General features: G+C 31.7%; 1 protein-coding gene across 1 annotated transcript; it reads left to right on the forward strand.

The window, feature by feature from the left end:
- The first annotated feature begins 12,787 nt into the window (after nt 1–12,787).
- On the forward strand, nt 12,788–15,620 carry LOC25492647 (transcription factor bHLH19). The gene is made up of 4 exons (XM_013600822.3): nt 12,788–12,916; nt 13,153–13,611; nt 14,770–15,129; nt 15,391–15,620. The coding sequence occupies exons 1-4, from the start codon at nt 12,851–12,853 to the stop codon at nt 15,493–15,495; spliced, it is 990 nt and encodes a 329-aa protein (XP_013456276.1). The 5' UTR covers nt 12,788–12,850; the 3' UTR covers nt 15,496–15,620.
- Nucleotides 15,621–25,217: the final 9,597 nt, after the last annotated feature.

The following is a 25,217-nucleotide window of genomic DNA, read 5'->3' on the forward strand; positions in this document are numbered from 1 at the left end:
ATTTGTTGGTTATATTTTGGTCTCATAAGTTATTAACGTTACAATTTTGTCGCTTAAGTTAGTCTTATATAAATAGAAACTGCACTCTTTCTTATATAAATAGAAACTGCACGCTTGCATAACCCACAACAAAATTATTCATTCAATTCATTGTTTCTTTCTTTCTTATATCAATCAAATTCCACCCTTGTTTTTGTTACCAAAACGTATAAAGATTGATTGATTCATATAAACAAACAGAGTGAATCACATTAACAGAAACAAATTCATTAAGCATTCATCAAAAAATAAGCTTTATTTGATTTCTATTTGTCCAAAAGAAACTTGAATGTTGTAAGCTTATTGGATCATTCTAATCTCTTTACTAGTTAGTAAACCTGATCCAAGTGATGATAAATGAAACTAGCAATACAATATGAAGTTGATTTTATGCCCCCATAGTAACCCTACCCATTTAAATCAGAAACAGGAGCATAACATCATCAAGGAAACATTATCCAAGCAATACAACTAACTACTGGTATCTCTCTCTCTCTCTCTCATGAGAGAGTTAGTTACGATCCATAATTGTTTCTGTCATTGATGCTTGTTCTTCAAGCTTTTCCAGTTTTCGTTTTTCCGTTGTTTTCTTGAAGATTCCTTGTGATTCTTCTTCGTTCGTTCTCAATTCCACATTGAGATTCTTCTGTTTGTTCCTTTCGCAAGTTTTTTTGCGTTTCTTGATTTGAAGATCTTCATCTTCTTCCTCTGATTTCTAGCATCATGGTTCGCAATTCGAATCAACAAAAACAACCGAGTACTGATTCTGCTTTCTATGTTCATCCTAGTGAAGGACCTAACTCGGTGATTGTGTCTCCTATGTTCAACGGCTCCAACTATCTTACATGGAGCGGATCAATGTAGCGTGCTTTGGGAGCTAAAAACAAGCTTCCCTTCATCAATGGAAACTTACATGTGCCTGATGAAGATGATCTCAACCGTCATGCTTGGGAACGCTGTAACCATTTGGTACACTCTTGGATTATCAATTCTGTTACTGATTTAATTGCTCAGACTATAGTATTTCATGATTACGCCTTTGATGTTTGGGAGGATTTGAAAGAGCGCTTCTCTAAGATTGATCGCCTTAGAAATTGCAAATATGCGTTCTTCCTTTAACAATCTTAGACAAGGTACCAAATATGTGTTAGAGTATTTCATTGAAATGAAAGCTTTATGGGAAGAATTACATTCCCATCGTCCTCTCCCAAACTATGCTTGTCCATATCAATGCAGATGTGATGCTGTTAGGGTACCTAACCAAATCATTCAGTTTTTGACTGACCTCAGTGAGCAATTTTCTGTTGTCAAGACTCAAGTGTTATTGATGTATCTTCTACCTACCTTGAACAAGGTTTTCTTTTTGGTTTTGCAAGAAGAAAGTAGCAATGCTTCTTTACCTTCAATTCCTTCCCTTGTCGAGGATAATGTACTTGTTAATGCATATGATGCGAAGAAACCACAAGGGCATGGTAAAGGTTCATTCACTAAACCTTCATCAAGGTTTTGTACCTTTTGCAATAGGCACAATCACACCATTGATTTTTGTTATAAAAAACATTGATATCTTAATGTGAATAAGAAGAATTTACATGTTAATGCTGCATTTAGTGAAAAGCAACTCTTCTTTGTCTTAAGAAAAGATGGATCAGCTTGTTTCCTTGTTGCAACAATCAAATTTGTTTTCATCAGGTCCTGCACCTACTCATGGCCCTACTACCAACCATATTAGTGTGTCACCTCAAATTTCATCTAGTTACACTGTTGCTTCTACTTTTGTAGGTAACCTGAATCCTCATCCTTCTTATTTAGATTGGTTATTAGATTATAGTGATAATGAGCACATTTGTGGACACTTAGCTTGTTTTACTTCATTTTCTCAAATTAAGCCTGTTCATGTCAATTTACCTAATGGTACTTCTATACTTGTTAATCATGCTGGCAATTTCTCTTTTAACTCTCAACTTTATCTTACCAATGTGTTTTATTCTCATATTTTTAATTAAGTTGCATCTCATTTTTGTTGCCAAGTTGTGCCAGTCTTTATCTTATTTAGTTCTTCTTCTTCTTCTTCTCCTCCTCCTCCTCCTCCTTCTTTTCTTCACCGACAAGAATGACAAAAATTTGATCACGAACTTGGCAAGTGTACCAAATTGTTGAAGTAATAATAGTGATATGAAAGGTTGTCTCCCAAGGGATTGAGATTACTTTAATAACTCGCCAATTAGCTTCTACTTAGGTGATAGAAAAAAGGGGTTTGGTATAATGGTTTGCTTCACATATTTAAAGTAAATTAACTGAAATATAGGATGATTAAACGCGATTAGGGTTGTTTGAATCCCCTCTTTAGCGCTATTTTTGCTAGCAATAACAAATGAGTTTCTATGTCACGACAATTTAACAAAATAGATCAAGACCAATGTCTTGGCTTAAGACCTAATTTATATAACACAATACCCTAATGTCTATTACTCAAAAAAAAAAAACCTAATGTCTTATATAGATCTTATCTACTCGACATTGCTCCTCAATTTCTTTCCTACTCGTGTTGTTATGGTGCCTCTCGAAGCTCTCCTATCTTGAATATGTGATGTTTCGTTTAAGCGTGGCACTTCTAATCCAAGTTGAAGATTACACTTCTCACTTCTCAAATTTTTCCTTTAAAATGAAATTTAATCAAATGCTACATAAATAAAAATATGTTAAAAATTTACTTAAAATACTCTAAAAATAATGACTATTGAGGAATCATCATTTGTTGTGTTAGGAATGATTGTCCAAACCGCAACCACAAAAAGGAAAAACTCTTGAGCAAAATACCAAAATCCTTTTTGAGTGGGTGTTTTAATGATAGCAAACTTCATTGAAACAAAGATAACAAGTTTCTTTATGTGTTCATCATAACATGACATTACAAATACAAAAATATCCAAAGAAACATCTGACTTAACAACACAAAGTGCTTAGAAAGGACTTCAAAAAGATCATAAGCTCTTGAGAATGAGATCAAAAGCATCTCATGGGCACGAGAAAATTGAAGAAAAATATTGACTAAGGAAATGTGAGATCATAAGTTTATCCATGACAATCTTATGAACAAAGTTCTTCAGTAAGGAAAAACATCACATTAGACATTAGAAATACTTGATATTGCATATCAAAAGATAAAAAAAAGCTAGCAGATCATAAGCACTTCATAATGGCTAAACAAGGAAGTTCATAATTGGTTCTCAACACTGATTCTCATCTCAGAAGTTAGGATAAAAGCTTTTGAAGAAAGTAATGAAGATCAACTGTACTTGAAGTTGTAGATCAGTCGATCAAAATTGCAAGTCAAAGGATATAAGAGATTGAAATTCCAAAGATTAGAAGCAAATCAGAATGGACTTCAGAATAGGAGATTCAGAAAAGCAAGATAAGGAAAGATGATTGAAACATAACCAAAGGTGTACAAGAAGATCAGAAGCAAAAATCATAAGCTGATAACCAAAGCACAACGACTATAGTTTCAAGATTTTCTTGGTCAACAGAGAAAAGCACAAAAGGACAAAATAATAGCTATAAAGGGTAGCATCATTCAAATGAGAACACGCCTCTAAACAACACAAATTCTCAAAAAAATATTTTATGATATATTTCAGAATCACTTGATCTAAAAAAGATCAGAAGCTGAAAATTACAGATTGCTTGAAAGAGATCATATACATCTTTCAACTTGAGATTCAATTCTCATACATTGGATACCAATCACAAATAGACTCAAGCATCCAATATATAATTGGTGCATCTTTTATAGTGTATTTGAATAGTTTAGATTCACCTTAGTGTGATCAGATTGAACTTAGAGATAAAGATTATTATGAGATCAAAATGATCATTCTTAAGATCAAGATCAAAAAACAAATTTTGTAATCAATTGTAAAGTTTCACTAATTCTCTTTAGGATATGAAGGTGGATTATGTGGTAGCTAAAGCATGAAGAGGTTATCTAGAACTTGTAAGGTCAGCTAGACCAGAAAAGAAGACAAAGTGTTCACAATCTGAGAGGGTATCTCAAGCACCATATTGAAAAATTGCAAAATTTATGGAGACTGAACTAGATCAATTAAGATGAACCATGATAACTTCTTTGTGTCATCTTCTCTATCCCTAACTCCTTTATTTGCTAGTTCATAAGAAAACGCAATAATCCAATCTTTTCTTGTATCGAAATTCATTTTGATACATATATCAGATCATCAGATATGAACATCTTCTTAAGCTAATCAAATGTTTGTAGGCAAAGTAAGGAGAGATTATATTGCATGGGAGGATGATGACAAAGTATCTTCCTCAAGTGATGTTGAAGTTTTTTCTAATGTCACGTCACTATGAGGAAGTATATACCATTTTATAACTTACCTTCTTATAAAGATCTTCAAAGATTTTATTTTTTATGAAAATCATAATGAAGCCAGACAAGGAATTAAGAAAATTGCTTCTCAAAGAAGGGTGATACTTTCTTTATACGTAAAGGTTTTAGAACTTGAAGAAGAATTGCAAACCCTTCAAGGTTCATATGAAAAATCTCAAAAAGAAATCATTGGAGTTAAAATTAGATTCCTCAAGGTAGAGTTGTTTGAACATCTAAGAAAAACAACCCTGCTACTAACCGATTCCGACCTAAAACCTCCAATTGTTAATATTTTTTCGTGGAATACCTAAGAATTTTAGAAATGAAATGATACTTGGATAATGGTTGTTCTAGGTATATGACGAGTGACAAGTCCAAGTTTATTGAGTTGAACATGTTACTTATGGTGACAACAATAGACGTAAAAATTCTGGATCTTGGTGTTTTAGAAAATCCCACCACAACAAATATTGAAGATGTATTACCTGTTAAGTGTCTTAGACACAATTTGTTGATTATTAGTCAAATGGTGGAAAATTTATTTCAACCCCCTTGGTTGTGTAATAGAGCATTATACAAACAAAGAGTGCCTCATAACCAAGAGTGTAGAATCATGGTTATTATGGCATAGCTGCTTAATTAGAAGATTAGTTTCCAAAAAAATTAGCTTTTTTATGACGAGATGAATTAAAATAAATTTTTTTAATACTAAATTTCAAAAATAGAAGTAATGATAACATGTATTTATATATCAGATTTTGATTGTAACAAAAATATATATATATATATATATATATATATATATATATATATATATATATATCAGATTTTGATCTCACTTTTATAATGTTCTAAAAAAAAATCATTTACAAATAGTCCATCCTTTTTAAAATGAGTGTCGCTTTAGCAAAAAAAAATTGTTTTAAAATGAATGTCACTTTCAATTTCCAATGCAATAATAACTTTTTCTTTTCTATTGTACCCTATAATTAATACTTTGTACACTACTTCCAAAGTATTACTTTTAAACTTAACCAATAGTTAATAAAGATAATTTGATAAAATAATCATTCTCTTTCTTTTAATCATTGCATTTCTTAATATGTGTGTAAACACCTAAAACGACACTCATATTGAAACGGAGGAAGTACATGTTAGCTTAATAATTACAATTTTTAACATGTGCCCTAAGAGCACAAGTTAGCATAACCTTTTATAATTTAGGAAAATATTAGCAAGTGCCTTAAGGGCATGGTTCAAGCATCTAAAACTAGCAACTTTTGCATTGGAAATTGTACGGTTATAACTTCAACAAATATTTGACTTATATTTTCAAGACATAATTTCTTTTTATGGATTCCTTAAACAATGCCCTTAGAGCCTCCACAATGGAGACCCTCAAATTGAAGGTTTTAAGTGGGTCCCGCTTTACACATCACATTTTTATTATTTTATAATAATAATACATAATAGGTACTCGGTCACTCCAATGAAGATCTTCTAACAAAAAGTCTAAATGGGTCTCACCACTAACTCTTAATCATTTAATTACACCACTAACATATTATTTTAATAAAAAAGTGTGTGGGGACCACTTAAAGATGGGGTCTTAAGTTAGACTCCATGTCTTAAAAACATAGTTTTGAAACCCGGCTCGGACCGACCGGTTGGACCGTGAACCGGTGGTGTATCCGGTTCGAGCTGTTTATCAGAACGGTCATGCAATTGAACCGGTTAAAACCGGCTTGGCTCGGTAAAAACCGGTGACTCGGCCGGTTTTCTGAGTCAATCCGGTTTAGTAATTTTTTTTTCAATTTCTGTCATAATTAGTCATTAAGCACACGAATTAAGACTAATTAATGTATGGTTTAATACAGATAAATGCTTCAACAACTTGGACTTTTGTAGAAAAAATCTGAAATATGAAAAAAATTAGGGACAATAGGAATCAAACCGTGGACATTAAAATGAGTAGTTGAAAGCTTAACCACTACAACAACTTCAAATCTTAGTTATAAATTGAAATATATTATGTATGTAAATATATTACATTTTAATTTTATAAGAGGAAAGAACACATATTTTTTTTCTTTTAAAAAGAGAAAATTATTGTTAAATATAATATTTACACAATAATAATAATAATAATATACACATTATATTATTTTTTTTAGAAAATCTACATATTATATTAATATTAATATATATGCAAAACAAAATCTATTTTCTGTCATTAAAATATAGCTGTAAGAATATTAATATACATATTACATGTCAGTTTTTTGTCAAAAAAATATTACATGTCAGTTTTTTTAGTTTTTAAATGAACGAGTCATCACCGATTTAATCTGGTTAAATATCTATATAAATTTAATCTCAAGACCGAGTTATCTAACCGAGCCATCCGAGTTGATCCGGTTCAGTCATGCGGTTCGACCAATGACTCAGTGGTTCGACCATTGACCCATTGACCCAGTACCCCTGCCGAGTCGATGACCGAGCCGAGTTTTAAAACTATGCTTAGAAGACCCCCAATTTTTTCCCACAATAGGAGTATCTATTAGGTACTAGGTTTTAAATGGGGAAAACCTCACAATTGTAGATGCTCATAAGACATTTGTTAATAAATGAACACTTGTAAACATTTTTAAAAGGTATCTTAAATATTATATAATTTCCATTTTGGGTATTTTATAAATGCATTTAAGCACCGGTTAGCAAAACCATTTTAAAAATATAAAATCACGTGCTTGAAAAATTGACCGTACCAACTACTATGCAATGATGAATGAGTTACTTTAGAATATCAATTGTACCCTCCGTCTCACAATAATTGTTTTTTTTACCCATTTTTCTTTTTCTCAAAATAATTGTCACTTTAGAATATCAATGCAACATTTATTATTTTTTTCATTATAATATCTTTATTTATTGAACTTCATCCAACTTAACTACTTCACTAACTATAATTAATACTAGTGTTTTAGTAAATGATACTAATTTTACCATCAAAATTAACACAATTAATTATTTCTTTAATAACTGTACATCAACCTTAAACGAATATTATTTAGAGACGGAGAGTAAAAGGTTAGAGATAGTCCCTCATTATTTCAAAAGCAAAAAGTGACAACAAATGTAAGAAAAGTACTGTAAAAAGCAAAAAGTGATAGCACATGCGACTCAATGAAGCATGTGAGTCTTTATAATTTCACATGCAAGATGTATTGAAACAGAATGATTATTATTCCGTGGCAAATTTCGAAAAGTTAGAATGTCCTTGTGAACATCCTCACGTGAATGAATCTACTCTCACAATTTTAAATTAAGTACTCCCACATTTATAATAAAAAAACAAATTTTAGATTTATTGAATATCTAATATATTTGGTCTATAATATTGACTAAATACATTAGATATTCAATGTAACTAAAATGTTGTTTTGTTATATAAATGTGATCGGAGAAAGCAGTATATTTTTTTAGTTTTATAAGGTTATTTAAGAAAATATTAGATGTGGTGATTTTAACGATAAAATATATTTAATTTACTAAATTTTTTTTATTAATTATAGTTAGTAGGGTATTTAGATGCTTGAAATGCAATAAATAAGAACATTTTAATGAAAAAAATAATAAATGTTGTATTAATATTGTAAAGAAATAAATAATTTAAGACAAACAAAAATAGTAAATAGCATAATATGAAATTGTAACACAAAACAACATGGGTGACATCAAACATGAAGAGAGAATTGGTCTCATTGCCAACTATTTTATTCTGCAGGTCAAACAAACAACACAAAAAAGTATAGTTTATACTTTCAAGTTATGTTAACAAGATTTTTACAGGTGAGGTCTACGTTACTCCTTGATGAATAAGAGGTAATTTACCTCTAGACTCTAGTAATAAATATAATTCAATTTTGAAATGAAATAAATGCATATCACATATTGACGGAAGGATATTAAGAAATTTGATGTTCTTGAGATGAAAATGGTAACTGATGCTAAGAAAACCATATCAATGAGCCTACATTTTTCCTTGATGAATTACGGGTAATTTACCGCTCATGACAAATACGATTCGATTTTGGAACGTAAGAGGTATAAATCACACCTTAAATGAAGGAGATAAATAAGTTTGATGTTTTTAAAATGAAAGTGATAACTGATTGTAAAAAAATGAAGAAAATATAATTTTTCACGGAAAGGGGTAAATTACCCCCAATTCATCGAAGGGTAACGTAGAAAAAACCGTCCTTATGACATTTGTTAAGGATTTAAAAGAATAACCGATTTATAAATTTTATGTAGAAAAAAGTTCCTTTTTGAAATTTCAATTGTTTTTCTTTAACAAGCCAAAATAAAATTTATATTAAACGTGAAGTTTCGATGTATTAAATACACAATTTTAAAAAATATAATACCTTCTTTTAACTTCTTAACAAAGACTTCTAAGCAGGTGCCCCTAAACACTTGTTATCAAGAGAAAGAGAGAAAATAATTCATAAGAAATCAATCAATATCTCAAGTGAAAGTCAAACAAACAAAGTGTCAATCTTATTTTATTTTTTTATCAAGTAGTCTAGTGGTTAGAGAAATTCACCTTAAAGATGAATAACTGGGGTGTCTGGGGTTCGAACCTCAACCCCTACACTTATTGTGCATTATCCCTTATCAAATGAGCTTAATATCAATCTTATTTTAAAGAGAGAGAGAATAATTAATAACAAATCAATGAGTATCTCACACAGAGAATTATTTTTCTGATAAGAGAATCTCACATAGAGATATAATCTCCAACTAACATCTTAATATAATGTGCTTTTTTTACACTTATTATTGATATGGGTCTGTTTGGTAACACACAAAAAGGAGCTTATAGTTTATAGCTGATAGCTTATAAGTTCGTCTGACAAAAAAAGCTCTGTTTGGTAACGCTTTTTTACAACGAGCTTATAGCTTATTTCAGGAGCTTATAAGCTATTTTTCAGAAGCTACTTCAAGTAGCGTTTGAGCTTATAGCTTATAGCATCTTACTTTTAATTCCAATTTTACCCTTATTAATTTATCTAAAATCCATTTATACCCCTTTATAATTTATTTAATGTTAGTTACCTTTATATATTTTGTTTTGACGAATATCTTTACCCTTAGCACATTTCAGTGACATATATATACCTCCCTGCTGTGTGTTTTTTTTTCTAAATGATAATATGCCTCACTTGTTTTTTTTTCCTTGTTTTGAACTGTATAATTTATTTTTTAACCGTATAAAATTGTTTTCCTAGTTTTGAACCGTATAAAATTGTTTCTAGTCTTTTGTGAAAAAAAAAAGTGTTGTGTCTATTTATATATTCCTTGATTGATAATGCATTTAATAATTCAGTAAAATAAATTTCATGAAGGTCCCGTAAAAAAAAATCAAGAAGATATTATTCATTATATCTATCAATTATTGTTAATAATACTTTTTTTTTTTTTGGTCAAGTAGCCTAGTAGCTAGAACTCACACAATTAAATTGTGGAGAAGTGGAGTGTCTGGGGTTCGAACCCCAGCCCCTGCATATAATATGCAATATCCCTACCAACTAAGCTAAGCTCACGGGGATGTTAATAATACTTTTTTTTTGTGTTATTAATAATACATTAGGATAACTGTCAATATTTTTTTTAAGAATTGTGATAACATTCCATTGTTGTTTAATTGTTGGGTAAAGTATAAACACTCAAATAAAAATAAATATTAAATAAAATTTTAGTGAATAAAATTTGATTTATAATATAGAAGATATATTAGATAGGCATTGTAGCTAAGTTTTTTCTAAATTTATAAATTTAAAAATAAAAAAAAAAGTTAAACTAAGAATTCCTTAATACTTTAATATCAATTTTTATTTTAGGGTTACATATCAATTTATATAAATTATATTATGAATTAATAACACCCTTTTATGTCATTTTACATTTATCAGCTAGTTGAACAGCTCATTTTACCAAACACCTCAATTAGCTTATAAGCTATAAGTCATCAGCTATAAGTCATTAGTCATCAGCTATCAGCTAGCTTATCAGTTGTTAAATCACATAATTATAATGATTGAGATTTAATGTAAGTATATATATATAGGGTTAGGATCAAATGACATCATGGTGTCAAAATTAGTTTGACACTAAATATTATCCATTCATTTTATTTAATCCAAAGGCTTAAAACTATCACCAAATTAATTAACATACACCAAATACTCTCTATCACCTAATTAAGAAACATATTTATCATCGTTATTTTATAATCAAACATTCCATTCAAAAAAACAAACATATTATTTTCTTAATCTGCCTTGGAAAAAACGTGCATGAGAGAGAGGATTTAATAGAAATTAAAACAAATTAAGTGCTAATAACAACAATTAAGAGGATGTTTAAGAGAAAAAGTACTATCGACATGCATCACTTAGTCTTTTTTCTTTCTATTTATCTCGAGCATAGTTAACATCACAATGTGCAACGAGATCAAAGCGTGACCCCTTCTTCTATCATAGACCAGCTCATTAATGGTACCAACTAGATATCTAAAAATTCTTTTACTACAATGCAGTGTGATTCCTTTGGAGTAGTTTGAAATTTTGCACATAGACCTAATGCAAATACAATGTCAAGTCTGCTATCAATTAAGTATAGTAGAGATCCTATCATGCCATCCTATCATGCCTTTCTTTTCTTTTTTTTCTTTCAGGAAAGCATTTTCCATTTTCATCCTAGACTTAACGATGGATGCATAAGGGTAGACATGATCTTAGCTTCATTCAACTTATATTTTTGTTAGAAGATCCTTGATGTATTTTTCTTGAGAGATAAAGATGCTACCTTCATGCTGCTTGATTTGCATGCCCGAAAAAAATTTAAATTCTTCCATCATACTCTTCTCAAATTTTCTTTGCATGAGGTATGAAAATTCCTCACATTTTTTATTAGCTGCTCCAAAAATAACATGATCAACATATACTTGAACATTTATAAGATCTTCTTTATCAAATTTTCGAAAGTGTGTTGTGTCAATTTTTTCTTTGAAAATCCATTTTTTTTATTAAAAGGTGCTTAATCTTTCATACAAGGCTCTTGGATCTTATCTAAGTTCATATAGAGCTTTGGTTAGTTTAAACACTTGTGACCTGTAATATTTGTTGTATTCCGTCCATTATGTAACTCACTTATGTGATTCGTCCATTAAAGCAGGGGCGGAGCCACCCCCCAGCTAGCCTGAGCACTAGCCCAGGCTCAGCTCCAACTTTCTTTGTAGTAAGTCCAGTCATTACTAGAACTTTTAGCGTTTTCTGCGGATTTACCTGCGGAATTTTGTGTAAATTCCGCAGGAAACACATTTCCTGCAGATTTTGCCAAGGATTTAGGTTCCCAGGTGAGGTAATACCTTATGATTTTAGGATTCGCAGGAAAGATGTATCCGCAGGAAATGTGAAATTATTCGCAGGAAGGAAGTAACGTTTTGTGATAAAAAATTTGCCCATGCTCTATATAATTCCTAGCTCCGCCACTGCATTAAAGTGTTTAGATGACCATTTAACATTGACGTGACAAGTACAAAGATTGTTTATGATATCAATTATGATTGTTTAAACATATTTTCTTTTTCTTGTTTTCGAATTTAAATCTAATATCACAAATAAAAATTTCATTAACATTATAAATTATAAAATCAATAATCATTTGTTTTAATTACAAACTAAGATAATACACGTGAATTCTAGGTTTAAGAGTTGTGAATTTGAACCTACAAACTTAACATTAAACGTCTAGATACACAGTTGTTAACTAAGATTGATGAATAGATGATAACAATTCAAATATTTTATGACCTAAATGATCATTTTATTATAGTTACAAAAAAAAATTAATTTGTTATAGACATCAAACTTAAATGACCATAAAAGATATTTGACATATAAATAATATAATATTTTATTTTATGGGTTGGATATAAGAGAGTGTTTATGGGGTGGGTATATGGGTATCAATCTTCCTTTTTTAATGATATAGTAGTATATTTTTGTATTAAAAAAATTATATAGTTGTACTCCAAAAAAAAAAATGATATAGCATGTTGCCAAAAAGTATACAATAGTGTACCTTTTCATGTCTCGTATATAAGCAAACGATAATTTTTTAACAAATGTATACAATCTATAATATAAATCAAGTTATTGATCCAAACATTAAAATAGAATATTTATCTACGTACTAGACTGTACTAAACTGAAAGGGAATATACATAAACAAGGGAATATAACACGTGCTTATAATATAGTCCTATAAAATCAAAAGTTCAGCACAAATAATAATAGCATTGAATCCTTCCAGTTTCAAGTTGAGTACAGAAGTATTACCCTTGAGAGAATGGAGGAAATCAACAACTCAGCAATGAAAGTATCATCATCAATCAGCAGCTGGTTATCTGATTTGGTAAGAAAATCAACATATGGTCGATTATTAATTAATTATTTTGTCATTAATTAAGTTAAATGTATGTAAGCTAAGTGAAGCTTATAATTGTGAGTTTGAGATCTTTATCTTCCACTTTAGAATATCCGTCACAAGGGAAATAAGCCTAACCTTAAATAAGAATAAACATAGGTCTCAAATATATAGTTATTAAAAAATTAACACTTGAAATTTGTTTTTTTTTTTTTTGTGTGCAGGAAATGGACGAATACAATATATTTGCTGAGGAATGCAACCTGAATTTCCTTGATGCTGATGTGGGAGGGTTTCTTTCACAAGACATATCTAATGTATTTCAAGAACAAAACAAACAACAATGTTTGTCTTTGGGGTCCACTTCAACAAATGATCTCAGCAAGTCATTCATTCATGAAACAATTGATGATAGTGACAAAATCAGTGAATCTCTTTCACCAAATATTTCTCCATCTTTTCAGTTTCAAATTCCAAATTCACCCCCTAGTAACTCAAAAGAGAATGAAACAATATCAGTGTCTCCAACCGAATTGGAAAATATGAATCACTCAACAGAAACCTCAAAAGGCAAAAGGCCTCGTGCTCATGGTAGGGATCACATCATGGCTGAGAGAAATCGAAGAGAAAAACTCACCCAGACCTTCATTGCTCTTGCAGCTCTTGTTCCTAACCTTAAAAAGGTACAATACTTATTTTTCACTTATTCTATTAGCCAACTCTTAAAATCATCAATTATCAACTACTAAGTTGATAAATGACCAATTCATATATGTCAATGCACGATTTTGACCATTAACATCTGATCGTACCTGATCAGAAGGTGACTGCCAGTGTCGTGAATGTGGTGGTGGTGACGGTGGTTGGATACGTCATAATGCTTCTTGGAGCGGATGAGGGGTGTGTACCTACAGACACTCCGACGCTCAAGTCAGTAGAGATCAGAGAGTGAGGGTTTGAGAGAAAGAAAGATTCTACCTTGGGGACTGCATTTAGTCCCCTATTTATAGAGGTGGAGGGCTGCAGAGCCGTTGTAATGGCACACCTTACTCTGACGGTTACGAAATTGTGGGAAGTGTAACCGCCTGTGAGTTTATTGCGGGAACGTGGAAAGAGACTTTGGGGTTCGTTTGAACCAGTCTCTTTCGTTCCGTGCACCCCCCTCGCGTGAAAGAGGTGTGTCGCGAGTAATTTTGTCAAACGTGGTGTTTAGGCTTTGGAGTGTATTGGGCCTAAGTAAATGGGCCAAAGATCCTTTTGGCCGGTCCAGAACAACATCTTTAATTATTTATTAAAAAACTTATAAAAAATATATATTTTAAAAATATTCAAGGAGACAAATCGAACATCTTATATTTTAATATTTCCCTTTATATATTAATTAAAATATATTACCAAAGTAGGTTATATGAATATTGCACACGATCAAACTGTGACATGTACTTTTTTATTTTAAGGAAACTGTGACATGTACTTATGAGTTGAGGGAGTACTAAATATAGGAGAATTAAATACATATTTGTTACATTGTTTTCTTTGCCTTAAATAAAACAAATCAATTTGTACCAACAAAAAAAAAATCAATTTTATTTAAGGACAGATCTATCTTTTAGCATTATTATTATTTTTTAATATAAAAAAACATTTCTTAACTCTATTATTTTTCTCTTTCTTTTTTCTATTCTTTTTCTTAATTTTTTTACATTTTTCTCTTATATTCAAAGATCAAGATAAATCTTGGTTACACTATTTTGTCTTAAACTTATCATATTCAAAGATCAAGATAAATCTTGGTTACACTATTTTGTCTTAAGCTAATCGATTATGTAAAAATCTTCTAGATGGATAAGCTATCTATACTATTTGACACTATCAAATACATGAAAGAGCTTAAAAATCGTTTGGAAGTTGTGGAAGAACAAAACAAAAAAACAAAAGAAAGTTCATCAACCAAACCATGCCTATGCAGCAATGAAGATTCTTCATCATGTGATGATAGTGTTGAATGTGTTATTGGTTCAACATTTCAAGTGGAAGCAAGAGTGTTAGGAAAACAAATGTTGATTCGAATTCAATGTCAGGAGCACAGGGGGCTTCTCGTTAAAATTATGGTTGAAATTCAAAAATATCAACTATTTGTTGTCAATAGCAGTGTCATACCCTTTGGAGATTCTATACTCGACATTACCATCATTGCTCAGGTAGCTACCTATCCTTTAAATTGACATTAAACATTTATTACCCCTTTTAAGTACTCTTGGTACCATCACTATAACTGTTATTATATTGACAAATATTTTTTAATTGTTATTATTGTTATTATCTTATAATAAGTAGTTTGTTGTAAGTTGTTTTCTACAAGAATTGATTGATATATTCATTTTGTTTTCTTTTGATTTTGGTCTTTTTTTCTCCATGAAATTTACCATTGTATCTGATATTAATCATATATTATTTTATAGTTGGGTGAAGGGTACAACCTGAGCATAAAGGAACTTGTGAAGAACGTACGCATGGCACTATTGAAGTTTATTCATCATAACATGAACATGAGCACGTGCAATTAGTTGTTGAGTTGCCAGTTAACAAAAGTCACAAATATTTTTGGATTTTCCTTATTGATGTACAATTTTGTTCTACAAATGTGTTTTTAGATGCTCTCACTTTAAAAATTTATTTATTTATAATTTTCTTAAACTACTGAAATAAACATCTTCGTTCCGACATGAAGATGCAAATCTCTGTTTTGTTTTAATGACAAATATTGATTTGTTAATTATTATGTTAGTATTTTGTTCTTTGTTAGGAATCGAACTCGGGACCTTTAACTCCTTAATTCTTAAATTCAACTATATATTGGACAAATAACTCGGAACCTTTGATTTAAGTTAAGAAGTTGGATCTCTATTAAAGCCTTGAGTGAATGGTCTCTCAATTGAACTATATATATTATTGAGAAACCATTCACTTCTTGATTTGAAATGTTAAACACATCAAAACTAGATCTTGTAACTACAATTGAGTAATGATATTTGTACAACTGATAATTTTTGTGACAATCTTCTTTTTCTCTCTTTTTATTTGTCAAAAACAATAAATAGATAGTTCTACTCCCTAGCACAAGGAGTGCTTTAAGAAGCAGAACAAAATTACAACATCCAATCCTTAAAAATGAAAATAGAGAAAACAAAGGTCAGCCAATCCCCAAACAAACAAGGGATTGTTGCCACCGCATATGGTAACCAAAAGGAAAGCATACATTTTTAATTGGATAATGCTATATAAAAACCTTACAAAATTTAGAGAAACTAAAGGAGAGTGATTGTTGGAGTGTGTTTGAGAGGCATGCTTTTCACGGAAGGAATGCAAGTGAATATCCAAATCTTGCATCAATTGGCAAGAAAATAATAGTAGAAAAGTGTGGAGCGTTGCCTTTAGCTGTAAAAACAACGGGGAATCTCTTGCGAAGAAAATTCTCTCAACATGAATGGGTTAAGATATTGGAAACGAATATGTGGTGTTTACCAGCATTAAGATTGAGTTACCATAATCTCCCTTCCAATCTGAAGCGTTGTTTTAGTTACTGTTCCATATTTCCTAAAGGTTATGCTTTTTGCAAGGGTGAATTAATCAAGCTTTGGATAGCATAAGGCTTGCTGAAGTGTTGTAGAACAAACAAAAGTGAAGAAGAGTTGGGTAGAGAGTTATTCGATGATAATAGAGTCGATTTCATTTTTCCAACGATTAGAACCAGTTGATTTTAAGTACTTTTGTTAAGCATGATCTTGTCAATGATTTAGCAAAATCAGTGTCGGGAGAATTTTATTTGAGAATAAAGGGTGACTGGGTGCAAGGTATTCCTGAAAGGACACGTCACATTTGGTGTTCATTTCAATCAAAAGATGTGGACCGTCAATATATTCATAAGGACTTAGAAGTCCTCCCAAAGGACATTTAAACCCTCATAGAGGCCTTAGCGCCCTCCAAAAAAACTCTAAGGCCCAAGGCGCTTAGAGCAAACGTCTACACTTTAACAGGCTTGGCGCTTGGTGGATTGTGGACCGGTATGGGTCGACCGGGTAAAGAACAAACGTCTACGCCTTAACAGGCTTGACGCTTGGTGGACTGTGGACTGGCATGGATAGACCATTCCATTTGACTGTTCAAGTCAAGCCAACCAGCTCAACACATCTTCAGTCGAGCCAACCAGCTCATCACGTCCTCAGTCAACACTGGTTTGATTGTTCAAGTCAAGTCAGCCAGCTCAGCACGTCTTTAGTCAGCACTGGTTTAAATTGTTCAAGTCATGCCAGCCAGCTCATCTCACCTTCACTTAACATTGGTTTGATTGTTCAAGTCAAGTCAGCCAGCTCAGCACGTCTTCAGTTAGCACTAGTTTAATTGTTCAAGTCAGATCAGCCAGCTCGTCTCACCTTCACTTAGTACCATGTGTCGTGTACGGACGATGAACGCGTCGCAACTCCATGCGCCCGGTACGAATGAGTTGTATCCTAGTCCAGGCGCGGCCGTACTCAAAACGAACAACCAATAGGAGGCTCTGGATCACAACTTAATGGGCCTTGAATGATCAGAGAAAGGCCCATTAAACCAACACTTTGATGACTATAAAAGGGGGACACTTAATGTTTGAGGGGACAAATTCCAGATAGTAAAAACAGTGTATTATTCATTTACTTCTTGAGAGTGCTCTTGAGACTCCACCTAGGATGTTTCACTGAGCAGCTCACCTGTTGTAATTAATTTGTGTTTACATACGTGAACAATACTAAAGAAGCATCTTTGAAAGATAAGAAGCATTTGGAAGAATTACACATGATATACAATGTTTGTGCCCTTGGACAAATCAATGACTTGACTGTTGATATACAATGCTTTTAAATTATGAAACCCATATGAGATACCGAAGAATAAACTATTCTGTTTTTTAAATTATGTTGACCAAAACATGTTGAATCGGTATAGATTATTTGAATAGAACCTAATATCATTAACCATGGGCAAAATATTGAATGAGCATGGGAAAATAATTCCATATTAATTCGAACCAACCCATATGCTCCAATTTCATGCAAAACTAGTGGCAGTATACAAGAGTTTAAGCATAAATTGAACAAATTTGAATTGAGCAGAGACTAATACTGAGTGCATAGTATTTTTGTAAGGACTAAAATAACTATTAAAATTAAGTAAGGACTAAACTTAAAATGCCTCAATTTTATAGGGACTAAAAACATATTTAACTCAACAAAAAAAGTCAGATGTGGCATCCATGTATGCTTCACTGTTTGCTCAATCAGCAACAATTAACAGCGAGGATCTATTTTGCTAACGGAAAAAAACACTGAGGATAAAAAATTTAATAAAATTTAAATAGGAATTAATGTTGGAAACGCGCCTATTTATAGGGACTCAAAACATAATTAATCCTTTATTCAATAATAAGAATTGATTGATTCAAAATTTTATCTCATTCTCTAATATCAGATAAATATCTCATAAGGTATCTTGAGATTGAATTGATCACCAATGACCTCACACACATACAGATAAGTTTCTTTATCATCAATGACCTCATAAGAATTGACCTTCGTGTTGCGCAGATGCTTTGAATTATTTTTACATTTGTGGTGATAGAAAATTAGAGAAAATTAGGTCATATCCGGTTTTTCTCCTATAAAATATTTTTTTTAGATTTCGTCCTTGTAATTTGAAGATTTTTTTGTTTTAGACCTTCATGAAAATTTTTGCCCCCTGTAATTTGAGGAAATTTTGGTTTACCCCCCTGCAATTTGAGCAATTTTCGGTTTACCCCCTATCATATCATCGATTTTGTACAGTCAAAATTCATGAAGGTCCAAAACCAAAAAACTTCAAATTACAAGAACGAAATCTAAAAAGAAAATTTACAGGGGGGAAACCGAAAATGACATATATTACAGGAGGGTAAAGCACTATTAACCCAAAAATAATAATAATAATTACGACATTTCAACACCCCTCTCAAGTTGGTGCATAGAGATCAATCATGGCCTGCTAGCTGTTCAAGTATTCAAATGTTGTTCTTCCCAAGCTTTTGGTTAATATATCTGTGATCTATTGATTGGAAGGAACAAACGGAAAACAGAAAGTACCATGAGTTTACCTTCTCTTTGATAAAATGATGATCGATCTCAATATGTTTTGTACGATCATGTTGAATATGATTGTGAACTATGCTTATAGCGGCCTTGTTGTCACAATGGAAGTTCTACAACTATCTTCAGTTCCTTCAAGACTCTGAGAATCCACATACCTTCACAAATTTCTTGAGTCATTGCTCTAAAATCAGTTTCAGCACTACTTCTTGCCGCTACTCATTGTTTTTTGCTTCTCCAAGTCACTAGGTTCCCCCACACATGTGTGCAATAACCTAAAGTTGATTTTCTATCTATAATGGAACCTGCCCAATCTACATCATTGAATATTGCAACCTTTTTATAATTGGTCTTCTTGAAGAATAAACCTTTTCCAAGAGTTGCTTTCAAGTATCTCAAAACTCTGCGCACAACTTCAAGGTATTCTTCATATAAAACATGTATGAATTGATTAACAACACTAACAGAGAAAGGAATGTTGGGACGTGTATGAGCCAAATATATTAGTTTTCCAACCAACCTCTGATATCTTCGTGTGTCCCCTATCTTCCAAAGTATGCATTTTGGTCCATATGGATTTGTACTGATTTAACTACATGGCCGGTCTAATATATGGCTTGAATCGGTATACCAGACGATTCCCGGTTCGACCGGTCGGTCCGAACCAGTTTTTAATATTATGCTAGTAAGAAAAATATCATTAACATAGACTATCAAAATAGTTATCATTCCATTTTTGACAGACTTTATGAATAAAGTATGATTTACTTATCCTTAAGTATATTCTTGTTTCTTCACTTTAGGAGTAAACTTTTCAAACCAAGCTCTCGAAGATTGTTTCAACCCATAATTATGTGATGTATACACATCTTCTGAGATAATTAAGTTTTCAAACAATTCAGGAGAGTCTTCATTTATTTTCCCCTTAAGATGATCATTACCAAAAAAAAGGTTTGTTTTAAAAAAAAATAACATCCATTGTTACAAACATTTTCTTTGTATTGGGATCAAAACATTTATAACAATTTTGAGAAGATGAACACCCAATAAAAAACACATTTGATTTCACATGGTTAAAGTTTACCAAGATATTTATGTTCGTGAACAAAAGTCGTGCATCCAAATATTTGAAGCGGCAAATCATGCTAGAACTGAAGCAATTGGAAAATATTTCAAGAAACTTTGCAAAGGAGTTTGAAATTTCAAAACACACGATGGCATACGATTTATTAAATGTGCAGCTCAAAAATGTGTCGATTTTTTCTCTCCTCGATCTCATTTTGTTGGAGTGAGTTAACACATGAACTTTGATGCACAATTTCATTTTCAAGAATTTTTTTTTCATAATTTTGTTAAAAAATCCAGTACCATTTTTAATTTTAAACACTTGTATTTGGGTGTTAAATTGTGCATGCATAAATTTACAAATTTTTTTAATTATCTGACCTACCTCGAATTTTTCTTTTAACAAGTATACCTAATAAAGTATAGTATGATCATTCGTAAAGGTGATAAACCATTTTTTGTTGGATAAAGTGCTTGTCCGATTAGGCATTCAGACATCAATATGAATCAATATTGAAAAAGGTTTTGAAGGTTTATATGATTGACTTGGAAAAGATCTTCGATGATGTGAAGAAAATTCACAAACCTTGCATTGAAGTGAAGATATATCTTGTTCAACAAAAAATTTAAGGAACAATGAACTTAAATATTTAAAACTGAGGTGGCCTAACCTTAAATGCCACAACATAATGTCATCCTCATATTTGAAACAAAAAAAGATTTAACATAAGAGGAACTTATTGGTCCAGATTGATGGTTGGTTTGTGGTTCATCTTTAAAGTAGTAGAGTCCACCATTTTCCTTAGCACTACCAATCATCCTCCCCCATATCAAATACTGAAATACATAATGAGTATCAAAGAATGAGCTTGACAGTTTTTGTTTTGGGTTAGTTCACTGGCAGATAATAAGTTGCAAGACAAATTTGGGACATGTATACACATCTTGGATGATTAGCAAAGGAGACAACAATAGAAGTTTTTCCTACCACGGCTAAAAGAGAGCTATCGGCGATCTTAATTTTGGAATTTCTAGCACAAGGTTTATACGAAGAAAATAAACTAGATTCATCGATAATGTGATCGGTGGCTCCAAAATCAATGATCCATGTACGATTAGAAATGACACTAAGATGGACTGATTTTGAAAAGTTACCTTTCTGGGCTATGGAGCATGAAGATTGTGCTCCCCGATTTTCGGATATTAAACCATTGATTGATTTGAATCGTCAATCTTTGAACTCTCAATTTTTATTCGTGGGAAGGGAAAAATGAGTAAAAAACCCTTATTGAGACTTTGGATTCGGGGGTTGGTTTCGAATAGGGAAGGTGTTAAGCACCCTAAACGACTTCGGTACTCCGAAGGAACCGCTTACCTAGATTATCTTGTGCTAAATTCATTTGGCTTACTTGAAAAATTATTACCTAAAAATCTAAGTGAAAGAATGGAGGGAGAAGGAGTATGTTTTTGGTTATTTTTATTTGATTTGGAAGGACAAGTCCTCTGCCTACGTACCCTTTTTGGGAAAGGGATCAAAACCGACGTAGTTCCACTAAAAAAATTCTTTGGTGGGTTAGGTTGATTTTAAGATTTTTGAAAATGGTTTTAAGAAGAAAAAGAGGCCTCAAGGCATGAGATAAAAGAAATGAGTGAGGTTGATTGAAAGTTTGATTAAGAAATAAAGGAAAAAAGTTATTAAGAAAATGATTTTGAAGTTTTGCATATTTGATTTTTTTGAGAAAAATAATTTTTCTAAATTAACGGTGAAAACTAACGTAACGTCGTAAAAACGAGCGGAAAGCGGTAAATAAATTGTGGTAGTGTCGGTGCAAGTTTCGGTGCTTGTGTTACCTACATTATTACATCAATTCCTAAATACAACCCTAAGGCCTTTATGCCAAAATAAAAATGCAAGAAATAAAATTACATCAATTCCCTATTTATACACACTAAATCAATGACAAAACAAAATGATGAGAAAATTAAATGTGCATGCTATGATTCAAGACAAAAATTAAATCGTTAGTAACATAAGAAATATCATGGTGAATGAGACATAAGTAATAAAAAGCAAGGAATTAAGACAAGCAACAATTAAGATCATCATATAAGAAATAAACAAAAAAAATTTAAAAGAAAACAAATAGGATGGATTTTTAAAATTAGAGAAAATTAAAATGGTGAGAACAATATTTTTGGAATTTTTCTAAACACAAAAATGTCAAAAAAGTGTAAAAACAGTATTTAAAAATAAAGACAATTAAAAATAATAAATAAAAAAATATTGGCTCAGCAGGATCTAATCTGGACCGTTGGATGAATCCAGAGGTCCAGATCTTAATCCCAAGATCTCATCACAGCCATAGGATCTAAGATCCAACGGTTTTAAAAAAATAACAGAAAAAAGGAAGAATATACTGGAAGCACAGTGACCGTCAGATCAACGATCTGACGGTTCAACAGCAGGCACGCAGTATTCCACATAAAAGAAACAAACACTCAACCACATATGAGATGCATCATCGGCCGTTAGATCTACAATCTGACGGCCTAGCTTTAACCATACACGATAATACGATAGAAAAACACACATGGAATTAAAATAAAATGATGAGATTATATAAAGTGGTTACACCAAAAAAACAACATAAATCAAACAATCCTTCTCTCTCTAAGTTAAACTTAGAGAGAGAAGCTCTCCCTTCTCTCTAAAAAACGTCGTCGGAGAAGATGAGGAGGAGTGGTCAGAGCTGCTCCGGTGCGGTGGTCGGCCATAGCGCCGCCGCGTCGGAGCTTTTTTTATTTTTATTTTTAAATTTGTTTACATCAAAAGCTTTTTCTCCTTCTCCTCTATACAAATCCGGTGTTAGTTTTAAAAAGGGTAGAGAGATTTGAGCTAGATCTAGCAAAGAAAGTTTGAGTGAAATTACCTTCGGTTTCAAAACGGAGAAGACCGGATCTACTACTTTAAGCTCGGATTCACTTTCTTCTTGCTAAATTCCTCCGATCCAGCTCGAATCCAGTCCGATTTGCTTTCCTTTGGCTCTGGTTCGCTTCGTTTTGTTTAGATCCGGTTCGGTTTGAGTTGGATTTGTGTGTTGGAATCGATGATGATGATTAGTGTTGTTTCTGTTGAAATTCGGAATATGTGAATCAAAGGAAAATTGTTGTTGTTTATGGGATTTCTGTGATTTTGTGTTCATGAATGTTCATGAGGATTCATGAATTGTTCATCATTTGGTGGTGTTTTGATCTGTAACTAGATGAGAGAGAAAGGGTAAAGGTGTTTGTATGTGATAGGGACCAATCTGATCCGTTTTCTGACTCTGACGCGTTTTTCTGACCTTTTTTCTCTCCCTTACTGTAGCAGTAATTGCAGCTATTTATACTGCTAAAAACTAGGGTTTTGGATTAAAGGACCAATAGATTTTGGACACCTGGACATGACTGAAACTAAAGACTTAAAAGAACAATAAAAAAAAAAGTTTAAAAAAGGAAATACTTGTAAAGTTAAAATCAAATGATGAAAAAATAAAAGAGGAAATTAAATTATGAGAATCAAAGATAATAATAAAAATGGAGAAAATGAATTAATAAAAATTAAAAAATGTCTCTTTCGGAAATCAGAATGAGGTACTCCAAAGTAACCTCCCTGTTGAAATTTCGTTTGAAATGATTAAAAAGATGCGATTTTTTTTTAAAATACGATTAGACCTTTTACTGTTATGACTAAAAACACTATAAAATGCGTTATAAAATGACTTGACTGTTATGACTAAAAAAACTATAAAATGCGTTATAAAAATGCAGATGAAGTGATTTTAATTGTTGTAAAAATGCAAGCGGGGACTTAAATGCAAAATAAAAGTTTTTTTTTTTTAAATGATTAAAGACAAAAAACACAAGTTTTAAATGGTAAAAAAAACGAATAAAAGAGAATGTGGACTATTTCAAAATATGGACAAAAAGATTTTAAACGGTCCAAATTTGGGGTATGACAAAGATGTTTGAGACACGAGGTACATTTGGTCTGGTCCATCAAAATTAATACTGAAAAAATTGAACTTAAATCTTAAGAGCAACACACCCCAACCCAACCAAGCACCACCAAACCAAATGATTGGAAGCTTTAGAAACCAAATCCTATTTCAAATCCATTCTCTTATTCTAAATCCTTGTAATTAATTATAAATCTCGAGTTTGAATATTCAAACTTCAAATCCATTCTCTTATTCTGAATCCTTGTAATTAATTATAAATCTTCATTAATTATAATACTCGTAAACTAATTGACATTTTCCGTTCGACAAGTTTAGAGTAACTTAAGTGTTTTTAATTGTGTTTTCGATATTTATTATAAGTTTGTATGTATTTAAGAAGTGAAAGAAACCTTCAAAGTCTAATACATAAAGTGCTGAAATTTCTAGTACCATAGCTAATAGGCCATCAGTTATAGCTGTTGTCTGGCTACACTTGACAATGTCGATGTTTGCAAAGTCGGTTGCCTCATTACCGCCTTCATCCAACATGGCGGATTCTTACAACACGGACTCATAATAACCGAGCATTTTGCTTAATTCGCACGTATCAAGAAAAAGCGTTTACGTGAAAGAAAGAAAAAAATGGTTTTGAGTGTCATGTCAAGTATTAGGGTATTCTTTATTATCATAAATGCATAGTAGAATATATTAAATTAAGAGTGATGAAACTAGTATTAATTAGAGTTATAATTGGGGAAAAAAAAATACAATATTACATTGAAAAGTGAAATAAATCAATTATTTTAAAACAATTTTTTTACAAATGATTGAGTTATTTTGAGACGGAAAGAGTAGCATTTTTCAAAAAGAACTACTACCTCCATTTTTATGGATCATATACATCATTAATTGAATTAATCTAAAAAATCAATTTTACTTATAATTAAAAACGGAGGGAGTATTAAAAGTCAAAATTATAGTAGTGTGTGTGTATGAGTCAATTTGAGTGGAACATTGAAGTACATTGAAGGAGTTGAGTGCAACCAACATCTTTTTGTTGTGTGTGATTAATATCCCAATATCTTGCTG

Source organism: Medicago truncatula, chromosome 4 (assembly GCF_003473485.1).
Source record: "Medicago truncatula cultivar Jemalong A17 chromosome 4, MtrunA17r5.0-ANR, whole genome shotgun sequence".
Classification (NCBI taxonomy): Eukaryota; Viridiplantae; Streptophyta; class Magnoliopsida; order Fabales; family Fabaceae; genus Medicago; species Medicago truncatula.

What these genes read in the sequence shown, in the direction of transcription:
- LOC25492647 (XM_013600822.3), top strand. Translation starts at nt 12,851, where the DNA reads ATGGAGGAAATCAACAACTCAGCAATGAAAGTATCATCATCAATCAGC. An exon ending in GCAGCTGGTTATCTGATTTG is followed by an intron (nt 12,917 to 13,152) that starts GTAAGAAAATCA and finishes TTTTGTGTGCAG; the next exon opens with GAAATGGACGAATACAATAT. An exon ending in ACATTACCATCATTGCTCAG is followed by an intron (nt 15,130 to 15,390) that starts GTAGCTACCTAT and finishes ATTATTTTATAG; the next exon opens with TTGGGTGAAGGGTACAACCT.